The following is a 27,756-nucleotide window of genomic DNA, read 5'->3' on the forward strand; positions in this document are numbered from 1 at the left end:
TTGCTGTTGACTTCAATGCATCTCACCCCATATCAGTGCACTTAAGTATTTGTCACGACCATATAAGAATAAATTTTTCAAATTGAAAAAAAGCAGCCAACTGTACAAATATCCTGGAAAACAGGATTTCAGGATTTAACAACATAGAGGACTTGCAAAGAGTGGCCCAGGATAGACAGGGAGGGCAGAGCCTTTTTCATGCCCTAAGCAACATTTGACATCACAGGAAGGATTCAGATTCAAATTCAGATTTATATGAAGTAGCCACGCAAAGCACACACAAAAGTAATTTCTGACAGTAGCTAGCACAAGCAATATAGCTTAGGAAGTGCTGAGAACAAACTTACAGAACTCGGTTTGACTCAGAGGCTTTCTTTGCATGTGTTGTACTGAGATGCATTAGGAATGAAAAACAGATAAAAGGAAATGTTAGAATAGAAAGTAGTTTTAGGAAGGAAACAGCAAGGGATGCAATAAATAGAAAGGAAAATCCTGTGGATTTTCATGCTTATTCTAAAGAGAAATTATTATGCTTTAAAAGTGTTGATTTATACACATACAATATGGCTTGTGTCTCAGATTTGACAGATTAGAAGGATTATGTGGCAAAATGTAGAACGTCTTCATGAGTTATTTGATTAACAAACCTTGAAAGAGTACATGTACTATAGCAAGCTTCTAAGGTCAGTTCTTCCCACTCACAATCAATGTAGATTTCTAACAAATCAAAATGAAATTCCAGTTCTTTCATTTGGAGTGGGTAGGTGAATGTGACTAACAGCCATATCACTTTCAAGAACATCTAATTACAAGTAGATTATGTAATTTCCCCTTTTCCAATGACACCCATTTTATATGGACACCCACTTTTATATACTGTTGTATATGAAAACATTAAACCACAGTAAAATTAGGAGGAGCTTCTGTCTCAATTTATTCTGGTCTACCTTGATTTTGACAATATTTAAATGACAAAAGTTTGAAATAATTTGAAATATATAAACTTTTTAAATTTGAAAAATAACCCTATTCTCTCTGTCAGAGGAATGAGATGTGAGGGAAATGACAAGTAATTGTATTTGGTTTGGCAATTTTCTGTCTTCCTACCTACCTGAACTTGCTTTATCACTGAAAAAAGGAAACCCTAATAAATATGTTCACATATGTTCACGTATACTTGGCATGTCAGGAAATTCCTAATGAATAGCCACGTCACTGATCACAGAGTGCTAAACATCCCATCTACTAGTAAGAGTGGGAAAATTGATAAAACATATTCCCTGACTTTGTTATATGCCCCTCATATTCTTCATATCAAGCTAAGTGACCTATTTTTGTGGATGCATGGCCTCGAATTCTATATATAATTCAGGAAAAAGCAATTAATGGAAAATCTTCATTTTCATTTTGAAATATGGCACTGGAGGAAAAAAGTGATATTATTTCTCCCAATCATCAAAATATTACAATTTTACGTATCACCCTTACAAATCAAGCTTTCTACTCCTATACAGTTTTTCATTTAAATAAATAACAATAATTAAAATACTTTTTAACTTTACTAAGTAACCAAATATTAAAATAGGCAGAAGTGCATAAGTTAATGATCTCACATATTACACGCAAAATACTACTCTCATCTCACAGAGAAAGCTGTCAGCAGTGCACAATATTTTAAAACAAACCTGCTTTTCCAGCCTCTTCACAAAAAGAGAGCAATTTGGTACTGCCTCATCCTCCTCTGCTGCAAGCTTCTCTCTGTCCCTCACACAGTTCTCAGCGTGCACAAGGAGGAAAAAACAGGCAAATGCAAAGGGAAAAAGATGCCAAGCACTGACTGCTCTCAGCCAGGTGGGCCTGGCTACAGAGCAGTGAACTCTTTGGGGAAGCAGATGGGACTGACTGGTACTGCTCAAGGAAGAACACATTCATTGAATTTAATTTCGGTATATTGAGCATATGCTCCTAAGCAATGATTAGTAAACACTTACAGGAGAAGGCCCCTTCCCCTATATTGTTTTGCCATTCCTAGAAGCATTTGACTTTGCTTCAATAAGTGAAATGTTGTTTTCCCAAGTTTCTTTTCATTTGACTTGTGAATTAAATGCTAATTTTAAAATGTTAGATGTTAGTTAAGGAAAATAATTTCTGTAAGAAAGCACTTAAGTTGTAAGAAACTCTAAAGATTTTCTACAGCACTCTTCTACAATCAAGAGAGGATCTAATGGACAGTGAAGTCGGACAGTCTTTCTTGGCATCAGCTGCTACTTCGTTGCTCACAAAGAACTAATGCCAGATGTTAATAATTCTATTAGAAAACATTCTTTCAGGAAACAAAGATTATTTGTTTAAAATGAAATTTACAATTGCATGTAAATGAAATAAGCACAGGAAGCTGGTAGTTCCTTCTCAGATGGTCACTTATTGGACTTTATGTATAGGTGGCTGAACCAGTTTGGCTATCTCTAAACATGTGGGTATTTTACTAACTGTCATCTGGTCCAGACTACTTTATCTAATACCCGCAGGGAGGTAGGGAGCATGCTACTGAGATATTTTAAATTTATTAGATTCGACTAAAGCTCTTAGTAAAAACAAATGTTCCTCTCTTTATAACATAAACACACTTGTCCTTCGTAATGGCTGTGTGATGGGCATAGAACCATCATCTCACTCAACTGCATTTTTCTCCTGTTTCTGTGTGGTATAGCTGTGGCTATTATAAATGCACTGTGGGAGACTTATCTCAATTTGGAAGCTAGATACATAAAACCAATTTCATTCCCCTTTAAAATATTTTTCCTCTTTAAATTCAATAAGAAAAACAACTTGAAAAAGAAAGCAACACTTTGGAAGATCAAAAAATATAGCAGGCTTTGGACTTACCACTATTCCTATGTGACCGATACTGTACTGTATATTAGCATGATATTTATCTACTACTGGACCTCTCACTGCACAAGTGGAACTAGGATCTGAGGGCTGAACACTGAGCTTTCCCACGTCATAATTAAACAAACAAATGCTAAATAACTCAGCTGATTCAGTGTGAAAATTCAAAACGTTTAATAGCTTTCAAAGATTCTTTCTGAGATAATTTATGAACCTCAAATGCACATATTATTAAAAAGTAGCAGGTTTACAAACAATAACAAATAACCTTTAATTCTAACCCACAGGATATAATGTTCTGAGCTCTGATTATTTACAGAGATGCCATGGTGTTATTCCTGGCGTGACTGATCAAAATCATAACTATAACTCTGGGTTTCTAAAGCTCTATAGATAAGATTAAAGGGATTTGCCTAGAAGTAATTACATCACAACAGAAGATAAAACTATTGAGAGAGATTCCAAGAATCTGAGCATCCTGATATCAAGCATAACTCTGGGAAAACATTTGAAATTGGAAGGGGCAAAATTCAAGGATGCATAAATTAAAGTTTCATGTTGTTACCATAACTGAGACTCAGACAAATAAAAGATGAAAAATCTTGAAATACACACAGAAATATAATATAGTAACCTTCAAAATGTAAAACCTACTGGTATCGGTTTCTATCCTTCAAAGAGTTTTTTCTTGAATTGCCTCCTTCACTAAAATTGTCTTCTTCTTCGGATTCCAAACTGCGGTTACAACTCCGAATGGTTTGAAAGATATTGTTTGCTGTTGATTCTTTTTCAGTATTATTTAAACCATCTAAGCCTACTCGTTGTAAGAAATTATCTTGACCATTGTAATCTGAAACAAACTAAAATACCCCAAATAGTTAATACAATGAACTGTTAGAATAGCGAATAGTTATGTAAACTGACAGAAACAGAGTTAACCTGAGATTTTCAAAGGGGCCTTGGAACAAGGGGCACCAATCTCCCACTGATTTTCAATGGGAGTTGGGCACCTAATTCTGGTCTGTTAGTAGGGCTTCTAGACTTTACAATAATATAAATAAACAAATAAATAATAATATTTCTTTAGATGCTTTAATCTTTACACTTGAAGGATGCTTTATTTGAAAGGAAATAAATAAAAACTGCAAGGAAAGAGTTATTTACCGTACAATAACCATGATTCTTCAAGATGTTGTAGTCAGCATGGATCCATCAGGACCACGCATGAGGCATATTTTTTTTTTAAAGTGAAGGTAATTACCAAAGATTGTGGTAGATTCTCTATCACTGGCCATTTTACAATTATGATCAGATTCTTTTTAAAAAGATATGCTCTATTTCAAATAGAATTATTTTGAGAAAGTTTTATGGCCTGTGTTATGCAGGAGGTCAGACAAGATGATCACAATGGTTCCTTCTGGCCTTGGAATCCATGAATTTTCTATGTCCATCTATGAGAGGCATGAAGCCATCACAGGAAGGGGACACATTCAATCTAGTGGGTTTTGAGCCCGTCATAACTACACATTAGCATAAAGCATCTCACTCCGCTGTACAGGGGGGGTCTCTCCCACGTCAGTTCTTACTGCTTGCTCTCTTTCTTTTTTTCATAAATACCCAAGAAAAACATCTAAGAACAAGGACCTAATTAAAAGGAGACGTGCAGAAGGGTTTCTTCACTGAAACAGGGTTCTGAAACAAGAAGCAGGTTGAACGAATTCCAGATCTGTCTCTCTGCCACAAGCAGTAAGAGGGAACTGAGAGAGGGTCAGGGCGTCTCTGCCCTTTATGCCTTTGCATAGGAGCATGAGGTAGCACAGGATGTTGCTATTCAAATGATTCCAGGCTCGCATGCATCAGCACCACCTATCTTAGGATCCACACTGACACATACTTGATGAAAAATTGCTTCTTTTCATATGTTAAGGGCCTGATACACTAACTCTTCTTCTTCTTCACCTCCATTCTCACTGAGTTAAGTGGAAGTTAAGAGCACCACCCTTCAAAGGAAATACTTAGCACCTTGGAGAATAAGGTTCTTTGGCATAAAGATTCATTGTTCATTGCAACTATAGTTGCAAAATATTTTTTTGTCATTCCTATGTGTAAACAATCCACTTTAAATTAATTTTTAAAAATTTATGAGTTATTTTTATGTAATTGGATTGAGAGAGATCCTTCTTTTTGATACCATGGATTATACTTTGATTTAGAGAAGGCCACAAAAAGTTTCATCAACTGCACTGAACAAAAGGGGTTCAATCAACTGTTATCTTTAAAAACTGTTAAATAATTTTACAATCATCTACAATTTGACAAGGAGCCGTTTTCACCGTATATAGGTATGAGCATTTAACCCTATAGAACACTTGTTCTCAACCAGGTTCTCAATCAGAGGTATGTGTACCCCTGGGGACACACAGAGTTCTTCCAGGGAGACATCAACTTATCTAGATATCTGCCTAGTTTTACAACAGACTATAGAAAAGGCACTACAAGGCAGTACAAACTAAAATTTCATACAGACAGTGACTTGTTTATACTGCTCTATATATTATACCCTGAAATGCAAGCACAATATTTATATTCCAGTTGATTTATTTTATGATTATAAGGTAAAATGAAAGAAAGTAAGCAATTTTTCAGTAATAGTGTGCTGTGACACTTACGAATTTTTATGTCTGATTTTGTAAGCAAATAGCTTTTAAGTGATGTTGAACTTGGGGTATGCAAGACAAATCAGACTCCTGCAATGGGTACTGTAGTCTGGGAAGATTGAAAGCCACTGCTTTAGAATATCAATGACATCTCTTAATAATTTACCTCTAATGTTTCATCCCGAGAATTATATTGTGGGCAAAGTCTGATGAGGCTTGCTGCTCCATCTAGAACTTCACAAAGCTCCTTTAAAAATACACCACAGAAAGGAACTACTTTACAGCCTGGAATATTCAGAGCACGATTCACCACTTTCCGGTATTCAGAGGATGATTCATGTTGTGCCATAGCATCCTTCAGACTTCGCATGGTTTCAATATCTGACTGATCCATGAACTGCCACATTTTTAAAACTTTTCTAGACCTATTTCAAATAGACAACAAAACATTTTGCAGAAAATAAAAAAAAAACCATTGTTTACATTAAAGTTCAACACCAGAAGTTGATCTCTTCTATTAAAGAAAATTAGTTTTACTTTCATTAGCATTATTCAGAAATGAATGAGACAAATTAGGTTGGGTATTCCTAGAACAGCTCAGGCTAACAGCAATTTTTTCCTTTTGAATAATTGAACATCAAAATGAATGAGCAAAGCTGAGTAATGAAATCTAGATACTGCTGGAGCTACAGCTGGGATTTTCAACAGAGCCTAAGGGAGTTAGGCACAACAATTTGGGGAAAAAAAGAGGAATCTTTTATATTTTTCTTGTTATCTGCCTCAAAAATAGAGTATTGGGAAGGAATCAGAGATAGTTAAAGGAACAATGTCAAAATAAACCTACTTATACATAACATTTCTTCTGCTGTATTAGTAATCCTTTAGATAAGCAAGAGTGAAATAATTTTTAAAACTAATTTTATTTTAAATCATTGATGTTGATTATTTAATTTTTTGCATTTCACTCAGATTGGACAATGGAAATAAACTATAAAATAAACAAATTTCATTTTTGTTTCTAGTTAGTTTCACTTTCCAGCTCTCATGCACTAGCATGATGCTGCAATGTTTGTTGTAAATGCTGAAAGGAATGTTTAAATCCAAACAAAAATGGTTTTAGGACTGCACAAGAGAAGGCACTTCCTTCATCCCCAGAGGAGCATGTCTGGACAGAGCTATGGCAATTCCACTCATCCTCACCTTGCACTCCAGCAGTGCTACAGAACAGCTAACTACAAAATGTCCCTCTCCCCACATTATCTCCTTGTCCACACCACTCACTGCATAATGCCGGCAGACCCTGTTGCTGTGGCACTTCTCTTCCTTTCCTCCCCTTTTCTCATGCAGCGCACTCACAGGAGGTATAATTAAGTTCTTACTATAGTTTCAACTTCCCCCTGAATAGGCTGGCTTGTTGTACAACAACCATCCACAGCCTTTTCAGGCTTACATGGCCTGGGAGGCCGTGGATGTGTTCTGCTGGACAAGGCCTCTTGTGTTTGAGTGCTTTGAATATGTTTCATATATTAAATATGTAAGCTAACAGCACAATGAGTGTGCTTATTAAACCACAAAAAGCTGCAGTAAAAACATATTAAAGGTTTGCTATGCAAACACAAAATACAAGGAAAGTCAGAGTTAAGAGACGGGAACTTTATACTTAACTATTCCTAGTACAGAATAATTCACTATATATACCGCATGTAAAATCACCTATTGTTCTGAGAGCCCAGCAGCAGTTAGCATAGGTAAAATGGAGTGGGCAAAGGAAGGAGCATTATTTGAGGTTTCTTTTTTGACTACCTTTGTTATCGAAATTCAAACCCTAAAATTATAGTAGTTCTAGTGGGATACAGATAGTTAAAATAGAACTGCTTTTACAGTCTTCTTTTCTTGTTTAAAACAGCGATTTGAAAAATGTTATGTACATGTTTTCAATTTAACATATTTAGCATGTACCATAGATGATGTCTCCAGAGCATTCTGAGAAAATGTCTGTCTTTCACTATGTTTAATTTTTCCAGAATAATTATGAGAAATTCAAAAGATGAAATGATGTGACTTAGCAACAGGATACTGTTGAATAGAGTGATTGATTCAATGCCACATGTTCCTTAGAGAAGAGTTGTGCCTAACAGAAGCTGTAGTTTAATCTCTATCTCTGAAACTTCCTCATGTAAAAATGAGTTGCCAGTACCTGAGCCCTGCCAAGAATTCCATTACAGCATTGTAGTTTCCCATGTTCCAGCAGCATTTTGCCACATGTACTAAATATGAGAAGACTTCTCGTTTCTCCTCCATAGAACCTGCAGTAAGGATCAGCCATGTAACCCAAGAGCTCACCTAATAAAACAAAATGTACATTACAAGAAATCAGCCATGGCTATATTATTGGGAACATTCAGACACATTTAATGCAATAGAATGAATATATTTCAATCTTAAATTGTCTCTATCAGAGGAGAAATAAGATATTTCATCAAATTATATATGTACCCACACACAATAAAATCACACAAAAATATTCACCACATACATTATATATACTGGGTCTATATACATATTACATGAAAAGTATTTGAATCTCAAAATGCTTTGTAAAATTATTTATTTTAAACCAAAAAGGCTGAACAATAGCCGATGTTCTGTATACATTTAGGATATTAAAAAAGGCCTATTTAGACTAAGACTAAGATTTTCAAAGTTGCCTAAAGGATTTACAAGACTGATTCCCATTAAAATCAATGGGAACTGGCACCCAAATCTACTAGGGGTTTTGAAAATTTTAGGCTTAAATGAGAAAACCCATTTTATTCAATGTGTGCAACAGGTCAGCAGCAGCAGTTTATAAAATAGAGAATATTTTTTGCTTGAGTTGACTCAGCTGGCATTTGTATATATTTTTTCTTGATATACAAATTTTTTCACTGCAATATACTCTAAATACGTTTAATATTTAGCTACTATGCTATTTGTTATGTAAGAAATGAAGCAGAAAAGCTCACTTTCCAAATTTGACCATTCTGTCAAGTTCTGTTTGGTAATTAATGTCGCATAAGAGATCAACTAACTATATGATTCTGTTCATACTTAAAATCTGATCAGGCAATGATATTTATCATCCTGAAAATTTGCAGTTTACTTTCCCACAACAGCCACAAAAAATAGATCTATTTCACATGGAAACCTAAATTTAAACCAACTGTTCCTTTTTACAGTAGGATTCCCTAGGGATTGATTTTTGCCATTGCAGAAACACTTTTAATCATAAAATAGTAAATGTGATCCGTTCACTGACATTGAGTTCTATTCTTCTTTTGGTCTTGAAGAATTCATGCGTTTACAGCCATTACCACAGTGATGAGAGCTTCACATAACATTTGAAAACACTTGATTCCCCCAATGAAAAAAAATCTGTATTTAATGTCCTACTGATATATTTAAAGATACAAATCAAACGTGAAATTAACTGAAAATGTGTTGAACTAATTGAAAACAATTTATGAAAACACATAGAGGTTATATACATCACTATATTTTCCTGAGCGTATACAAACACAGTATCCTCTACCCCTCATTCTTGACTATGAGAACAGCAAATACAGTAAGAGCAAGAACAAGAAGATTATTCTTTACTTTTCAATCTTTCTGATGCCCAATTTAATCAAGTGCAACAAAGTTGAGTTCTACTGATTTCTTAATGTTGAAATGTATTAACATTCTATATTATTAATGAAAGATTGTGTTTAAATAATGTTAGGGTCAACAGAAACCAGCTCAATTCAGGAAATTGAAAGTTACAGCTTTGCCCTCAATTCAACTGTTAAAAGAAAACAGAAAGAAGAAAGAAAGGGTGCCAGCCACAATTAGCTTTTGTTCGTTCGTGTCACATTTTCAGCATTATTCAAATGTATTTTTATATTTCTTTCTTTAAATAAGTTAATAAGAGGAAAGTAGGTCAATGAGGTGCAAAAATTTTTTCTATATATTGCCAGTGTTTTAAAACTGCATCTAAGGACTTGCATAAACAGTGTATTAGTTCACAACAGTGATCTATAAACTCCAGTGCACACTAGCATGTGGTCCATGTTAATGTAGTCCCAAACTGTACTACATTAACGTACACTAAGGAACTTTTATTGGGTGTCAGTAAGGTCCCGTATGGGTAAGTTAGTAAACAACAGACTAGTGCACACAAGAATCTATACTCCTCTGGTGCAGGCTAATGCATGTTGTACAGAAGTCCTAATTTACTCAAGAGGCAGAAACAGTTCTGTATTTCAAGTATTTTTTTAAAAAGGGCTGTAAATAGATGGTGAAATTCTGTGCTGTGCCTCTAAGAGGTGCCGCACAGAACTCACAGTTGGAGAGAAGGCTATGATGGTTTTAAGCCATGCCTGACTCTGGGCAGCTCAGGGAGCTGTATAATTTAGACAGCCCCTCAAAGCTATCGAATTTACAGCAGCCTATTCATGCCTAACGGCAGCAGCACTGCCCAGAATCTTTGCAGCGGTAGGTGCTGCTGCTCTGCTCTTGGAACACCCTACCTGTCCCAACCCCCACTGCCAGCTTGTCTCCTACCTCAGGTTTCTTCCACAATTCCTGTGCATGGGGAATTCTCTCCCAGCTGGATCTGAAACGGTTAGCACCTAATTACACCACTCATGCCCTTTTACCCAGCATAATCAGGGGTGACATTCTCACCCAGTGCATGTATTTATAAAAACACTAGGAGATTAAGGCCTCAGTTTTCCTCTTTGGGGAAAAAAACAGAAAAGAGAAATTTGAATTACTAAAAGTATGTGCATTTCTGTGTACTACATGAACAGCACAGCTGCTGATGTATACTGATCTTTGCTATTAACTATCATTATTGTCTAGTATATTTCTGTAGTGCAGATCTTATAGATATCTAGGTTAATAATCCATACCATTATGGATTTATATATATTTGATTTATTTATGCACAAAGGGCCTGATCTGAAGCTTGCTAAAGTCAATGGAAAAACTCCTATTGACTTCAATGGGTGGTGGATCAGGTCCATTTTTTTGTCTAACATGTGCCTCATTCTAGTGGTCCAGTCCAAAATGGGTATTGAGTTACTCCTTAACCAGATAAAACAAAGACCAGAACAGTAATGGGGAACATTACATGAAATAAACAATGTTTGAGTGATACAGCAAATAGCATAGCTAACATTTATTTGACCTGAAAGCAGAATGTACACAATGAATGCCCCAATTTCATATCATGCTGCAATTACAAATTTTGTATAGTACCTGACTAATATGTATTGCAAAATTACGCAATTAGAGTTACAACATTTCATGGTACATCCTGTAATAAGTAATTTAATAAAGTGTAAAGCATATGACCAGATAGAATTTGGCTGTGAGATGGCAGTTGCTCAGTTGAAGTGCAACATGTCTTTCATTTCACTGAGATACGTGCCACATGTCCTTTCCATAAAATGCTGCAATCTTTGTTCATATTATTTAAAAGCATTCAATTCTCTTTCATTAACTGTTTAAAAACACCAGGTAACAAACAAATAAGAACAGGAAAATTTGTCTCTGCCTATCTGAAAATTTCCTTCCTTTGAATACTTCAGTTTGTTTACATCTCAGGGACAGAACCAGACCTTATTAGTCACTGGCAGCAGGGGAATGCCTCAACTCCTGAAGTTCCCTCCAGCTGAGATAACTTCCCTACACAGCCAGGATAATTCACATTTACTTTCCTAAGTTACAGATTGCGCTAAATATACTTTGGGGAAAAAGCACAGCAATTTCTCTGACTGCAGAGCATGACTCTATCTAATGACAAAAAACCTAAATCCTTTAATATCAGTTTCCATCTCTATTCTGAATGATCCATTTGTCTCCAAGGTGGGCTGGATCTGTGAACCTTATTACTTGAAAAAAGGAAATTTTCAGGTAAACATGGACAATTTTTCCTGTTCTTTGTACAAAGGACCATAGCTCTGTTACAATGTCAGTTTCATAGCATTATGACTCTAAGGTAGAAGCAAGATCATCTTTTAAATGTTAACACATCCAAAATGAGATAGATCATATATAAATATCTCCTCCATCATCTCCTGAGCACTGAGGCACACAGAAGACTTCTGCCAAAAGACAGGAAATGACAATAGCTAAGATAGGTGACCAATGTGCAGAATCTGGTGAATCTATGTCCTGATGGCATTTGGCTATCTAGAATTCTCAGTACAGGATTATCAGTGCTCCAAAAGACTGGACTTTGATTCTTAACCGAAGGAGGAATATATCTTGAATTTACTTAGGAAATGAATGCTTAGACAGTTAAGCAGATTACCTGTCTGAATTAAAGGTACAATAATGGGTCTCATTAGAGGAAGCTCACAATTTAAAATAAAAATTCATCTAATTGGCGATGGTAGTCATTAGAAGGCATACTCTAATGGATAGGAAGTATAATGGCACCTGCTGCAGAGGTTCAATCTAGGTAACAGTGTAAGGAGCAAAATGAGGTTCCAAGGTCATAATCTATGACCTTGCGAAATTGGAATAACGTTGATGCGCTAAGGAGCATTTAATGTTGGGATGTGTACAAAAGTTTCTTTTCTTGAACAGGCTGAGAACATTACACTGCACACACCTTTTTATTTTGACACTCTTATATGTGCACAATAAAGCCCTCCTGGAGAAACTCAAGGCTCTTCACTGATTTAACATAGTAATTAAGCTATTTTGCATCATCCCATAGAATAGACTTTATTTGTTGACTTCTCCTTTGGGCCCATGTGAACAAGAATCACTTCATCCATGTATTCATTTTAAATTTTTCTGGTCCCACATGGATTATTTTTTATTTTATTTTATTTTATTTTACTATCAAAACTTCTCAGTGAGATACTGATAACTGAACATCCAATCTGGCCTGAAAATCATAGTCTCTTCACCAAAAAAAGCATAAACTGGGTAACTGTTGTTCTCCTGTTTGCATCTGTTGTATTGTCCTGGGGAGCAGAACATATAGCGGGGACCTTGCACAGCTTTGCGAGAGGTCATTCACTGCTTTACATCCTGGATCCTGAAATGCAGAGAAACCACAGGGCACCTTATTTACTGTTTCCAGATGCAAAGAAGTCAATCACCAGTCCTCCAAATTGATTTATGATAAGGTTTATATTTCTAGGTGAAGGAGCCACACTGCTAATCTGACTTCCGCCATGTAAATCTTTGTGTTCTTCTCCACTTTGTCGGGCAGTACACATAGAGAAAGGAAACTTTGCTCTCTGAGGTAGGGCTGGTCATGTTTTTCTCGGTTACTATGAAAACCCATTAGACATGTAAACTGCCATGGCTGGAACAAGTCTGTCATCTATGGAAGGAAAAGAACTCCAAGACCTTAAAGAATCACTATGTTCCAGCTCATGGATGCTGTGGTCTTTTTTTTCTGGGTACACATTCCCTGAACTGAACTGGGAAAATTCTTTAAAATACAAAATAAAACAACATCTGATTTTCTGAATTCACCAGTTGTGGGAGCAGAGAATATAAAATTAGAGATAGATCACTGCCAGAGGATGAGGTACAATGATACGTGAAGGGAATATCTGGAATTATTAAATAGGTATCATATTAATTTTGGATCACTGAATCATGCCTGTGTATAAGATCAGAATTCCCAATAGGTTCTAGTAAGAATTGGATTTTTTATTTCTGTGACATCACTTATTTTTCTGTATGGCCATCTTCATCTTCTGGTAACATTCTTCTGGGAGAAGACCTTGTACCCGATAGTATTCATCCTCAGCCCAGGCATATAAGTCATTTCCCTGGCACTATTGTCCTGGTACTACAGGAACAATATCACTCTGTAGGTTTGCTTCAGCTTTCTTTCTGTACAGAACCCTAATCAGAAAAATTGTCTGGGAAGAGATAAATGAATCTCCTTCTTCCCTAAAGTGAATGTTATTGCTGCCATGATGCTGGAGAGAGACCTTGGGAGCACATGTAAGATCAAATGGCAATGATCAAAGTTAGGAAAAGACAAAGTCTGCGATCCATCTGCAAAACATAAAAATTGTCTGAGGATGGTAAAATGGGAATGCTTCGAAGATAAGCCTCCTTTAGGAACTTATTTAGATGTCAGACAGGGCCCTGCTCTGTTTTTCCTAATTCTCTGAGGCTAGAAAGCTGATGGGGAGTGCATTGTAATGCTTCAGACTAAGTATATGATGGATGATTTCATTCATGCTGTGGCCTTTCCATCGGTTGCTGAGACTGGGAATGAGAGAAAGCAGTTCCTCTGTTTCTTGCACAGCTCCTTAAGGTACCTCCTCTGGACAATGTCCAGTGACCTCATCTGATCAAACCTCTTTTGCTCCCAAATTGACAAAGCCTGGAACAAATCAGGACTCTAATTCCAGACAAGGCTGCTGGGAGACCTGCAGATAGCTCTGAGACAACACAGGGCAGCTACCGACCCCGCACTTGTTCTAAATACTACTTGCCAAGGGATATTTTCTTCTGTTGTACTTTATGGACTACTTCTACTTGCCATATGATCTGTATTCCTTTCTCTAGTGTCTGGCAGGAGCCAAGATTGTAAATTGAGTTTTTTGATTACTCTGAATAGCCTCAGTTCCCCATAAAGCTTCCAATTGTATTACTAAAACAGCTTGGAAACTGATTTGTCTGAGCATCTGTTCCTAAGGACCAAAGCCCCATATACCTGCATGCAACAGATTTGAATCCTCCTTTTTGTTTTTTTAAATATATTTTACTATTTGATTCTCCTACACTAATTGGACTGTCAGGCTTCCTCCCCAAAGGAGGAAGAATTACCATTGTAACTGTTTTTGTACAGTGTGTACAGTCTTTTCTGCATTGATATGCCCTGCTGCATTCCATGAAGTTGAGCAGGGAAACCCAGGGCTGAGGATTATCTCCCATGCTGCACTCTGTGAAGGTGATCAGGGGAACCGAGCATCAGGGATTATCTGTCCTGTTGCACTCCATGAATGTGAGCTGGGGAAACAGCATTAATTTTATTATTCATTTATTTCCCCATTGGGAGTTTGTCCCCATAATCCTGTCCAGACACACAAGTGAATTTGAGCTCACAGATTGCTCTGGAAATATTGAAGTGGCTTGTGATTCCCCTGTCCTCATGGAAGGTGGGCTTATTTGTCTCCCCTTCTCCACTTGGGCCACTTCTAGGCCTCTCAAGGAAGGTACTGGTTCAAGGATGGGCCCCCCAGACACTCTACTGCATGGGATCCACATGGGCCAGATAGGTCTGTCTTTCCCCTGGAGACCTCAGCTTGGCAGATGAGTAGGGATCCCTGAGGGGGAAGAGCCTTGTTATACAGGTGGCAGCAGAGGAAGGGAGCTGAAATGTGTATAAAATCACATATAGCCTGATAGCTACTCATCCATTAACAACACCTCACAGGAGGCTCAAATATATTATTAATTGAAATGTGTATGGAATAAATAAGGCTCAGAAATGCACTCCTGAAATGTTTTAAATAGAAATGTGAACTGACTGTATAGACCTAATCCATCTAAATTCCACACATCCCATTTAGGAGATCTTAAAGCATAAACATGTTAGCTCCACATAACTGGTCTAATGTGTTTTTGGAGGCTGAAGAATCTGTGGCACTTGTGAGAGCCCTCAAAAATGCGGAGATTATTCCACTGTTGATGATATACATACCTAAGATCAGAACCAAGCTCTAAGGGTTCAATAAGGGTACTCAGAGCAAATATTGAGACTTCTTCCCCCAAGTTCCTGCATCAGCAATGGATTTAGGTTCAGGGCACGTGGCCCTCCATATGCATGTCTTACATCTCAATTCTATTTCCCCTGTCACATAGTTGTGCTTACATAACCCTCATTATAATACCCCTTCTCCCCACAACAGGAGTCATCACACCAACTCTATAATTAGATTTTCACTGCATTGCTGAATGTTGATTAGTTGAAAAAGGATGAGAAATGTATGATCACTGGATCAGTATAATAGGATACACATAAATCATAAATTGAAACATAAGCCACTCAAGTTGATTATTAGCACTGCCCTTTCATTCAAGTGGGTAAAAATTAATGGGTCCCTCAATATCCCTCCACACTAATTTAATATTAGGTTATAATTAAACAAAATGAAACCAAATTGTTAATTGGTTAAGCTATACATAATATGGCATGTGGCATTGCACAGAGGAGAGCTGAGAAGCTTTGTGTCAAATTTCAGCCATACTGGAAAGAATATAAAGTCTCAACAGGAATTTTTCACAAAGGTACAAGAGCCCTCTTTAAATTCAACTCTGAGCACAACAGGATCTTTGTCAGTTGTCCTGGCAACTTAAATAGTAGCTTAGCAATGAACTCAAACACAGCAGTGCACAAAGAGCTCTAAGGTTTGGGTTTCTTTGAAACGTTAATTGTTTGTGCTGTAAGCTGATTAAAGGTTTGTGTGGTAATAGTACGATTCTCTTTTGTTTTAATATTTGCTATATCTATTTTAGATGTTATGGTATTGACTAATAAATATATTTTTATTGGATGATTTTAAATTACACTAAAATCTGCTTGGTTTTTCAAATACTTTTTATTAGATTGTTACACTTATCTTGTTTTGCTGATGTAGCTTTCCGTATATAAATAGCTATTTTCAAATAGTTTTAAAGTTTAATATTGCCCACTGTAGGAAGCCGCTGTGGCCTCCCACGGAACCAGAGCCTGAGGAAGGACACGAGCGCTCTGATTGGCCCATCTCACGCCCTGCCCCGGAGTCTGCCCGGCAACAAGGGACCCGGGCCGTGATAGGACCACCCGGCCAGGCCAATTGGCAGCCGCGGAGCGGAGCCCCAACAGGAAGGGGAAGTACAAAAGCCTGGCCCCTGAGCTCAGTAGGGCCCAGACTGCTGCCAGAGGCAGATGTGCTGCCCCGCCAGCAGAGGCCTAGGCCAGAACCTAACCGCCGCCGATGAACCCTGGCCCCACCTGGGCCCGGGGATTGGATAGGGCCCTTGAGAAGCTGGACTAGGCAACCCGGCCAGGATGACTGGGCCGAGTTACCCCGACCCCGAGCCTGGGGCTGTGCTCTGGAACCGCCAGACTGGGCCGAGACCCCAGAGCAGCCTGAGTGGCGGGTACTCCCGGAGGCTGGGCCGGATTTGGAGGAACTGCCGGCCGCCGAGCCCCTCCCTGCAGCGGGGCTGGACTTGGAGGAGCTGCCCGAGGCTGAGCCGCTCCCCACATCCAATGACCTTGAGGAGCTGCCCCCTGAAGAGGAGCTTCCCGCCTTACCCCCAGTCGATGAGGAAGGACTGACGGCGCTACCCCTGGTGGACCACCTTCGTGGCACGGAGGAGGCAGGTACTAGGGTCAGTGGGGAGGAAGTAGCCCAGGGACAACCACGGCCTGTCCACATTCTAGTTGGTGTGTTGCGGCGGGAGCCCCGCTGACACAGTGGCAGCCGCTTCTGCCACTGCTAGGGCCCTGGGCTGGGACGCAGTGGAGATGGGTGGGCCTGCGTCCCCCTCCCCTTCCCCTTTTCCCTAGCCACTCCAGGAGAATTGCTCTCCTGACCCCGCCTGAAGCCCTTGCCGCCTCTGCTCACCCTGCCTGGGGGTTGGAGCACTAGACTCCTTGTTCGCTCACCCTGCCTCACCCTGTCTGAGGGCCTGAGCGGTAGACTGAGTGTTCACCCTGCACACGGGTGACTGGCTAAGACTGCTCACTTGCCGAACGCGAGCTGTTCCCGTCCGTAGGAAGCCGCTGCGGCCTCCCACGGAGACAGAACGCTTACACCCACATTTTAGAAAGGCAAAATTATATGACAACATTAAACACAAATATATTGTGAATTTTTTAAGTCCATGAGGATCATTCAATATATCACCTTTTTTAAGCCAAAGTTTCTGCAATAGTTAAGACAAATGTAGGTGAAGCCAGGAATAAATCAATCATGAAAGATTGCTTTGGTAGCCAAAGACCTTTATTTACAATGAACAAAGTTGCCCATTTTCAAGACTTGAAATTGAAGGACTGCCCCGGTGATTTCTACTCCAATTTTCAGAATTCCCTTCGTATTTTTATTTTTTTAAACATATGTAAATATATAGCTTCAAAAGCTCCTGTAACTAGATTCACAAAGAAAACATTTAAAACAGAGTTATGGTTGACAATACGTTACCTTTCTGAAAAAATTATAGTATTCTATTTGTTAAAAAAACAAGACAATCCCTCTCCACTGCCACTCTCCCCAAAAAACCCACAACTCTATATAATTGGCAAATTTTCATTTATTAACACAACTCCTATGTTCCTATCAACCTCCATCTACCGTGTAAAGGTATTTTTGTAAATTGTCTGGATGATTTAAGGGCAGACCTGTGATGTGGACACTGCACTAGAGAAAGGGCTCCCAATTTTGACAGCAAGTGGTGCACAGCTGATAACCAACTGCCTTCACAGATATAATACAAAGGTTTGAGCAAACACAGGAAAAAGAGATGTACATTGTATGTCTTGACCCTCTCAGGTTATGTCACCTTACTTGGATTGATAGTCTTTAATTACTTGTGTTTCACAGGACCTCTGCCTTAGGTACTGGCACAGGATGGAGTGTGAATGAGGCACAGTGTTCCAGGAATAAATAGAATGTTCTCTTGTGTTTAAGGCACATTAGGACCCAGAAGAGCTGGGTGCTATTTTGGGTCCTGCCATAGACTTCCTGTGTGATACTAAACTATCTAAATGCATACACACCAGAGGTCAAATTAAGGCAACTTTATTTTTCACATTTTCTAGCTTTTCAAGTTTAATTTTCTTTCAATATAATTTTTTTGACTGGGAGAACCGAGGGAAACTGGCAATATTACTTTCATAAATTTGACTTTTGAATGTGTTAGGAGTCTGTGTTTCAACTCACATTCTCTCATCACAGAAGCCCTCTGCCCATGAAATAAATAGCACCAGAACCCTTATGGTTATTTATAAATTAGCACTTTATCAATCATTATTTATTATCCTATGTGTAATAAAAGGCAACTGCCAGACTGTTTCCACAGTCAGAGTCCCAGTATGCTGGACTTAATGTAGAAAGTTAAGTTTTAGAGTAAGATTCCTCAGGCCACCTGTGCATCTACAGTGAAAATATCTAACAAAGGTCAGAAACAAAATAATGACTGAAAACAAATACATATTCTTAAAAAATAACAATATTAATTAAGCTGCCTTCAAAATATATAGGATCTGATCCACAGCAGGTTTAAATGGCCACAGCCACTACACCAGCTTAAGGCATTCAGAATAAAATCCTTTAAATATTGCACCAGAGTACGTATTCTGCAATTCTGTTTGAATTCCTATGTAGGTCTTTAAAATTCAGACTTTGAAATAATAATGCATCCAATCACAGCCAGAAAATGGTTCATGGTCAAGCCGAGTGGCATCCTGGTCTGGCCAACATAAATGATATATTTTCAGCACAATACACGTTACAAAAATGTAAGTTATGCCTTTAAGCAAATATTATATGAAACCAGCAGATGCTTATAGTAGTTATTGAAATATTTATGGAGTCAGTCTCCACGAAATCTGTCTACAGGTTGATTTATTTATTTAAACTTGATAATGTATCTAGCTCTGTAGACTAATAAAGAACTGATAGCATGGTATATCTTTCACATGGTTCAGTACAGTATCTTAATTCACACTGAGCATCATTTGACACATTTGTGGAGCAATGTCACCTTTTCTTAATCTTTCATCTTATCATTTGTATGTCAAATTACAAATGTGTACATGACTTTTTTTTTTTTTTTAAATCCCACATAAACAGATGCTCATGGCAACTAGGGATGAATAACTTTCATGACTGAGAAAATGAGTGCCTGTATGAGAGAGAGAGTGTCAGCTAGTGAGCATGTGCATGAATAACCACCGGAAAGAGGTCCCATATTTAGGGCACTAACACAGGAGCTAGGAGACCTGTGTTCAATTCCCTGCTCTATCACAGACTGTGTGACCTCTGGGAGATCACTTCATCTTAGTTCCCTCTCTATAAAATGCAGTTATAAAAGTGACTCACATGTGCCTTTGTATGAGAGTTAACCCAGACCTGCCTGTCATATAATCAGGTAGAGGGAAAGTGTCTGTGAGGTAACTATTTAATGGCAAGGACATGATTTTTCCCTCCCAGGACTCCGGCAATTAGGATCTACTGTTTTGATTGCCTTGCTTTTTGTTTAGAATTCTGTGAGAATCAATAAAAGACAAAAGAAACTGAAACTGCCACTTGGGAGAGCGTTAATTCATTTTCTGTCTTGTGGTTCTGCTTATCAACCTACAGTGGATAGCAGTATTCACTTTTCCCTATCTCACACGGGTGTTGTGAGGATACACACATAAAAGACTTTGAGACACTCAGACATTTTGGTATTGGGAACCCTATAAATATCTAAGTTAGATATAGTTGAATGATTATGTCCCCCTCTCCACCAAAGAGGATATCAAATTTTTCTCCAATATTAAGAAGTTATTGGATCAAATTATTGTCCTCTCATCTGACATAGGACAAAATCTTTGATATATGAAGAATTAAAAGGTAGGTATATGTGAACCTAACACAGAGATATCAGTAAAAACACAAGTTCTTTTTTGCCTGAAAGTGAACATACTGGCAGCTGAAGAGAGGAAATAATTTGTAGAACCATGAAGTCAAAAGAATCCTCCAAAAAATGTATATATCAGTCATGTTGAACTGTTACCAGCATGATATAGTTATACAGCTCATACAATTTTTCAAACTTCAGGGCAGCCTGATTTGAATTAATTCATTCAATTTCATAGCCAGAGTGAACATACATTTAAAAAGAACATAACAAATATTTATCTCCTAATAATATATCCATTTCTCAGCTGCTTTGTTTAACAATTAAACTACAATGACAGTTAAGGGATCAGAGCTATGTGTTGGTGAGAAAATTCAAATCCAGAGTACATACAGCTGCCTACCACATATGGGTACATTTGGCACCTGAAGAAATTATATATTATTTGTATTAAGAGTAAAATGTAGAGACTCCAAGTGAGATAGGAACTCCATTGTATTAAGCAATGCACATAGTGCAAGACAGTCCTTGCCCTAAAGAGCTCACACTCTAAATAGAAAAGTGAGATGGATGAAAGCACAGAGAGATGAAGTGGCTTGCTCAAGGTCACACAGCAAGTTTACTAGCAGAACTAGGACAAGAACTTAGTTCTTTTGACTCTGAGGCCAGTGCCCTATTCACAGAACCACACTGTATTCCCCCTAATGTGGTTGTGTTTGTGTGACACATTTCAAAGAGTGATGTGCTGCAGAAGACATTACCGAGCTCTTTTTTTATTAAAGAATTTTTAACCCTTTTACAACACATACTAATTTAACTTTTTAAAAATACATATTACTTCATCTATTATAAGTGGTGTTGTCTGCATCAGTGAGGTATAATATATACAGTTGCTAGTAAACTAAAAGATGAATAAATTTACAGGTTTATCACAGGATAAATTACAGCACATGCCTCTCCTTCAATCTAATATACAAAAATAAAGGGTGCATATGCTTTTGTAATAAAGTGCAGCTGAATTAATGGTAATTTTATTGGAGTAGGAACGACACATTTTTATACTGACAGAGTAATTAAGTATATTTGAAGAGTCTCAAACCGAGACTAGAGGTGATTTTTTCATTTTAATCCAAAGGACAAATGTAACATCTATAAACCTGTGTGCAACAAATCTGTTCAACTGTTAATGTATTTCCTAAATCTGATCTACAAATTAAAACCCTAATCATGACAAAACAAGAATCTTCATCAAGATAACGTACTATTTGGTGACAAAATAGAAAAATCTCATTCCACTGTTTGAAATAGGATTCATGGTTCACAGAATGAAATCAAACAAAGTAATTCTTCACATCCAGCAACCGCAATTTTATCACTTCTCTTTGAAGTCAAAATACTGCTGAGATAAATTATTTTTCCAAACTTGAAGGACAAGATTCACCAGTTAAGCTGTTTCATGCATCTAGTGACATATAGATGTAAATTTGGTATACCCAGCTGGCTGAACAGGGGTTATTGATACTTGGTATTGCCAGGGCAGCACAAAGCTGCGAGGGCATAGTGATGAATCTAACGATGTACAGTATTTAACACAGAGTTGTTTGAACTTTGAATAAGTTCTTCTAAAGATTCCTCATCAAGATCATTCAGTATACGTGTATTACTTATACTACATAATTCTCAGCTATGGATTTTTTAAAATGATTGGATATTTGTCTTTTGTTGCACACAGATGGGTTTACTTTACATGCTTAGATGAAATGGAATAACTCTACAAAGACCACTTACCATTTTAAATCTGATTAAACACTATTCCAAACAAGGAGTGGAAACAGTTTAATATTTGTACAAACAATCTTTCTAAAAGTATTATGCAAACCCATTTAGGCATTGTGAAAAAATGCTGATTGAAGATAGGGCAATATTTATTTACATTCCATTATTACAGTAAAATAATAGTTTTAGGTCATGTGTCTGATTTGATACATTTTAAATTTGTGTTTTGAATGACAATGAAGAAAACCTGAAACATTATGCCATTAAAATGATCAATGTTATTTAAATTATACAAATAATTAGACTTTTGTTAGAAATCAGAATATTCTATCTTGAATAAATTAGTGACAAATCAAATCTAATGCATGACCATAGTATCACAGTAGCAGAATAAGAGATATAGTTCATTCTTCACTTGTTTTCAGGCATTTTTAATCTTTCAAAAAAGTCACCTTTTATGCTGATATTTTTCATTCTTGCTTTCTGCCCATAAGTTTAGTTACATTCAATGTAGATGTTTCTGAGTTACCTGCACTGAGTTTTGTTTTAAGATGTCACACTTTACTTGCACCTCAGTGTGGAATACATTACAAGCCTTTAGTTTGAAAAATACTGGGTGAAAAATAAAGAAATTTATAAGTAACTGAAAATAGATTAAGAAAATAGATAATTTTCTTTATCAATTTAAGCACGCACCTAGGTGAAGAATTCTAAATCACTCACCCTGCTCCACAGAGGTGTACATACACAACTGAGAGCAAGAGTGGGGTGCATCAAGGAATAAGGGGATTTTAACACCTCTCTCTCTCTCTCTCTCTCTCCTGGCCAAGAGAAGAGGAACTGGGGTAGATCCACTGGATGAGTCCTCATTGCTCCCACTTTGCTTGAGTGAGAAAGAGAGAAGCCTGAAGAAATGTTCCAGGGAGGACTGAAGATCCCTCATTTCTTGCACACTCTTCCCACACCCCCTCCAGCTCCTTTCTTTGCAGTGCAGTGGAGGGGAATGAAGATTTCCATATGTACACCTTATTGACTCCTCTACACAATCAGCCTTTAATGGATCTTCTCTGTTCCCTCCCATATGCTCATAAAGAGAAAGTGAAGATTTTCCCCAGTGGTTTCCTGTTTTTCCCTTTCTCTCCATTTCCTAATCTGATCTCTTCCCCTAGCCTTCACCGAAAGGAAGCAAAAATTATATTTCACCATCTCTGTGTGCCCCTCCCTCCAGATAGAAAAAAGAAGTGATCCTCCAAAGTATCAGAACTGGTAGATTATTGAGGGAGGCGCATATTCAGCTACATATACCAATTTATGTTTCAGTATGTGGTATTAAAATGGTGATGCTAAATTATTGACTATCATAGCTAATATATAGACTTCTAAATCAATCTATAGTCTTCTAAAAAAATATTGGATTTTTTTACTTGTCAAAAGTATATTAGAAAAATAATATAAAGGGGGGAAATGTAAGATTTAGGAGATGGTTAATTGAAGGAAAAAAGGAATAAAATTATAACTTTATCAGTCTTCGGCCAGAGATAGAAGCCCTTACCCAAATCCAGTACACATCACCCTCAACTTTGTTCTCAAATGCTGAGATGTGTATACCACACTGCCTCTAAGTATATGCAAACTGATTTCTAGATATTAACAGAAATCTTAAATATTCAAAGAAATGAATGGTTATGTATGTGGAAATTAATATACCTCGTCACTTTAATTTTAGTGTGCAATTTAACCCATCTTTACATTCTTCATCATACATTTCAATAAAAATAAGTCTGGAGCTCCAGTTACAGGCAGGGCTATCATAACAAAAGACATTGATCAGATATCACACCCAGCTGCATGGATTATGGCTGTACATAGAACAATTACGAAATAATATCAAAGATGCAGTAGTTAAGAAGCAGTCCTTCAGATTTTACTGTTCTCCAATACATGTGTCAACATTCCCTTTCAGCTCTTACACGTCTGGGTTACAGCATTACAGATATATTTGCCTTACACTTTTTTAATTCAACTGGACACTTATATAACTTGAAAGCTCCATGAAAATGTATTAGAATAGGTTAAATCTTTAGCTACATCTCACCTACCATTCAATAGTCCTCCAAACCAAAGAGCTAACCATATTCATTCTATGTAAAGAGATCATATTTTAGATTAAAAAAAAATAGTCTTCATAAGAGAGCACAGAATGTGTATATATATCTTCTGTTACAGGCTGCAGCAACTCTGAGAATAATAAAATGGCAGCTGTCCCAGCTGACAGACTGAGGGCCAGATTCTCAGCTGCTGTAAATGGGCATAGCTCATTGACTTAATGGAACTATGCTGATTAACACCTGCTGAGAGTCTGCCTGGAATTAGTAAAAAATGTAATAGTGTCGGACCCAGAGAACAAAGGTAAGATACAGTGGTATGTTCCATAGTTGTAGTTGGTTCTAGGTTCCTATAATCACCAAGATTTCAATCATTCCTCAACTTTCTCAAAAACAAAACAACATTCCTGAAATGTCAAGTTATGTCTCATTCCAAGTTTGAATTTTTTTAGGAAACTTCGGGGGGAAATCATAAAAGGAGTTTAAGTTAGGCTGCCTCATTCTGTGTTATACTGTTCCCCATTTTAACCACCCTGGAAATGAAAAAAAGGGCTATAAAGCTAGTGGATCCAGGTACTCTGAAGCATACTCAGTCTCTAGTATATAGTGGAGAGAAGGCAGCATGGCCAAAGTGCCACTGAATTCTAGCCATTCTCAGCAGCCAAACAGTTTCTTGGAGCATAGGCAACCTGAGACTGCCTTAAATTTTGTCAGGGGCTCAGTCCTGCATAGGAGAGGCACTCTTACTTTTGTGCTAAGAACAGCACTGCTAATGTTTTTTGACTTATCAGATCTTGGCCTTTAAACTCCAAATTTGTTTATGTTTGGTTATCCTTACTGAGGAAAAGTGTTTTTTAGTGTTTTACTGGGGGAAACACAGCAGGCTAATGGGAGCACTACAAAGATTACATGATATGAAGACCTTGGACAGGATAGGCAGGGAAGGAGTTAGCTAGAGACATATTAGAGCAGGAATATAATGAAGAGCCACAGAAAGGCTCTCTCTTTCCCCCATCTTCTCCATAAACAAGCCAGGAAACAGGCCCGAGCCCAGGCCTAAGGAGCAACGAGTAACTGGAAAACTGACCATCTTGTAATACTGCTTATAAGTGACTTTGTAAGCTAAGTGCAGCATTTCCCATTTCTGTCTGAAACAAAGTATACTTTGTTTGCAGTGTTGTTCCTTTTACAGGGTTGTGTTTGATTTAAAGTGGAATGATGCAATATTGTCTCATTTCCTTGATTTTACCCCTTTCCTATGACCTAAGGCTGTGGCCAAAACCATGGCCATACAGAATTATTTTCATGTTTACACAGTGCAATGCTTAAAATTATTTTTTTAAATGTTTGTAAATATAAATGGACTTGCTGCTGACTTCAAGCTGTACTGCTGCAGCTATTGTGCTGAGCCAGAGATGGAAGGGAATGGATGGGAGATAGGAAATATAGGGGGGCAAGAATCTGTGAAGGGGAGGATATGGAAAAGGGAGCAAGGGGGGCCAGGAAGGACATGGAGTGAAGGGCACAAGACTACTGGTGGGAGTCACATGGAAATATGGCATTGAACAACGATCATTGATACCTGGCAGAGGCAGGGGGAAAGGGCATGTGTAGGGAATAGAGGAGACTGACAGATCATGAAGTGGGGGAAAGAAAGTGGATGTGGAAGATGGGAGAAGCACAGTGAGCAACAGGGAGACACAATGTCTTTTCTCCATATAAGCACACTTACAGAGTTCTAAATCCCACCACCCCTAGATCCCACCAACGTGCAACTCTCCTCCCTCAGCCATGTCTATGTACACTGTCTATGTACCTGCAAAGTCTGCAAGAGCAGAGCCTCACTTTAGATAATATCTGTCAAAGCAGGGCTCCCCTCCTAAAGATTTTAAACACCAACCCAATTTAAATGTTTGGTGCTCATTTAAGAAACTGCTGGTGCTCACAAACAAAAAGTCATAAAAAGGAGTTAAGATTGAAAGAGTATTTCCCTGGGATTACATTATATTTTCTTTACAAAAATTATCCTCCTTAAAAAAATACCTTAGAAGACTAGAAATGAACAGTGGAGGGATCCAGCCATTTTTCCTTCATCATGAACAGGTCACTTAACTTTGTATTATACTAGTAACCACAACACACTATGCACTGCCCATATATGAAAGACCAACTAGTCCTCATACCACAAAACATCACAATCTTGAAAGACTAGTGACATGCAAAGTTGTGAATGAGAGAAAAACACAAGTGCAACAAGTTATTCCATTTGCATTTGTTGACTTTCAGGTTTACTCTGTCTCCTCCTGAATGCAAGTAGGAGTATCCGGAAGTACTGGCTGCTGGCAAGAATAATACAAAAGCAGTATTTTTTACTTTTCTCAGCAACAAGTTTTGACAATATTCTTTTTTTTTTTTACATATATGAATTCCCTTTTATCACATGGAGAAAGATTTTTTTCTTATAATAAAAAAATATACAAGATGCTCTCTTGAATACATTCCTTTAATTATAATCATCTTCACAGTGAACAGAATTAAAATCTTGATAGATTTAACAATCAATAATCCCTAGACAATAAATCTTGCAGTTATTAAATTAGTCTCCGTTACACCAGAAATACTCTGGATTTGTACCAGTGTTACTGACAACAGACTCTGGCCTTTTGTTATCACAGTGGGGGTCTGAACAAACCCATTGGCTTCTTTCGGTACATACACACCTTACCAGCCTCTTCTGAAGTCTGTGTGGACATGTCTGTACTGCTATTTTTAGTGTGCTAGCTAGATTAAAGCTAGTGTGGGTACACCAACCCAAGCAGCAAATCACACCTTCAACTCCAGTGTAGGCATACCCCCATTAGACTTACAAAGTCATGATATCCAAGAACTTGATGAACTTCAGAAAATCATTAAGGACCCACAAACAATGCCCAGGGTACATAAAAAGCTAAGAATTATCTTTCTCACACCACTCAGATCATCATTCTGAAAATTTGCAAACGTAAAACATATGAAGTAAACATACAAAGGAATACCATAAGGAAAACAGGCAATGAGCCATGTAAATTGTATGAAAACATCACACACAAACGTCTATTATAATTTCAAAAGGAAAACATTCCAAATCCAGGGATTTTTTCCCCTGCACATTTAGTTATATCATCTACACCAGACCGAGGAATGCGTTGACATTAGACTATTGAATGCTGTACCTGAAACTGGAATGATTCACCATACCTGCCCCAGAAGAAAGTAAAATAACATATCAGTGGGAGAACATATCTCACTGCAGGATGGATATTTGTTCTTTTAGACTCTTTGGAGCACCCAGACTAGCGCCCGCTTTCTCCTCCGTTTTTCCCCTCCTATTGTCTGCCACACTCGTGTCTTTTTTCAGATGAGGTTGTCAACTATTTGGATCAGCAACCATGTCCACTTGTGTGCTTGTATGACATCTAGTATAATGGGAACCTAATCCTAATTGGGGACTTTGGGCACTAACCTCAACACAAATTACTGATTACACTATTAATGATTATTATTATTATTATTGGACGTTTCTTATCCCTAGACTTTTAGAGGACCAAACACCATTCAACAGCAGGTGTAGAAGCAGATACATGTTACTATAATTCTAATCCCACTACTAAATTGCAAATTACACAACTTTTAATTATGCTTTATAACGGGAAAGAATGTCTACC

The 27,756-nt window shown here is 37.7% G+C and overlaps 1 protein-coding gene across 1 annotated transcript in view; it reads right to left on the minus strand.

Annotated features, from left to right (window-relative positions):
* Positions 1-27,756, minus strand: part of PLCE1 (phospholipase C epsilon 1) — a 285,725-nt gene that overhangs the window by 69,248 nt on the left and 188,721 nt on the right. The window contains exons 5-7 of the mRNA XM_067552848.1: positions 7,747-7,892; positions 5,716-5,974; positions 3,547-3,752 (exon numbers count right to left, since the gene is read on the minus strand). Of these exons, the coding sequence (XP_067408949.1) occupies positions 3,547-3,752; positions 5,716-5,974; positions 7,747-7,892 (611 nt within the window). The remainder of the gene's footprint in view (positions 1-3,546; positions 3,753-5,715; positions 5,975-7,746; positions 7,893-27,756) is intronic.

Source organism: Emydura macquarii, unplaced genomic scaffold (genome assembly GCF_026122565.2).
Source record: "Emydura macquarii macquarii isolate MOO-44397 ecotype Brisbane River unplaced genomic scaffold, CSIRO-AGI_Emac_v2 contig_1390, whole genome shotgun sequence".
NCBI lineage: Eukaryota > Metazoa > Chordata > Testudines > Chelidae > Emydura > Emydura macquarii.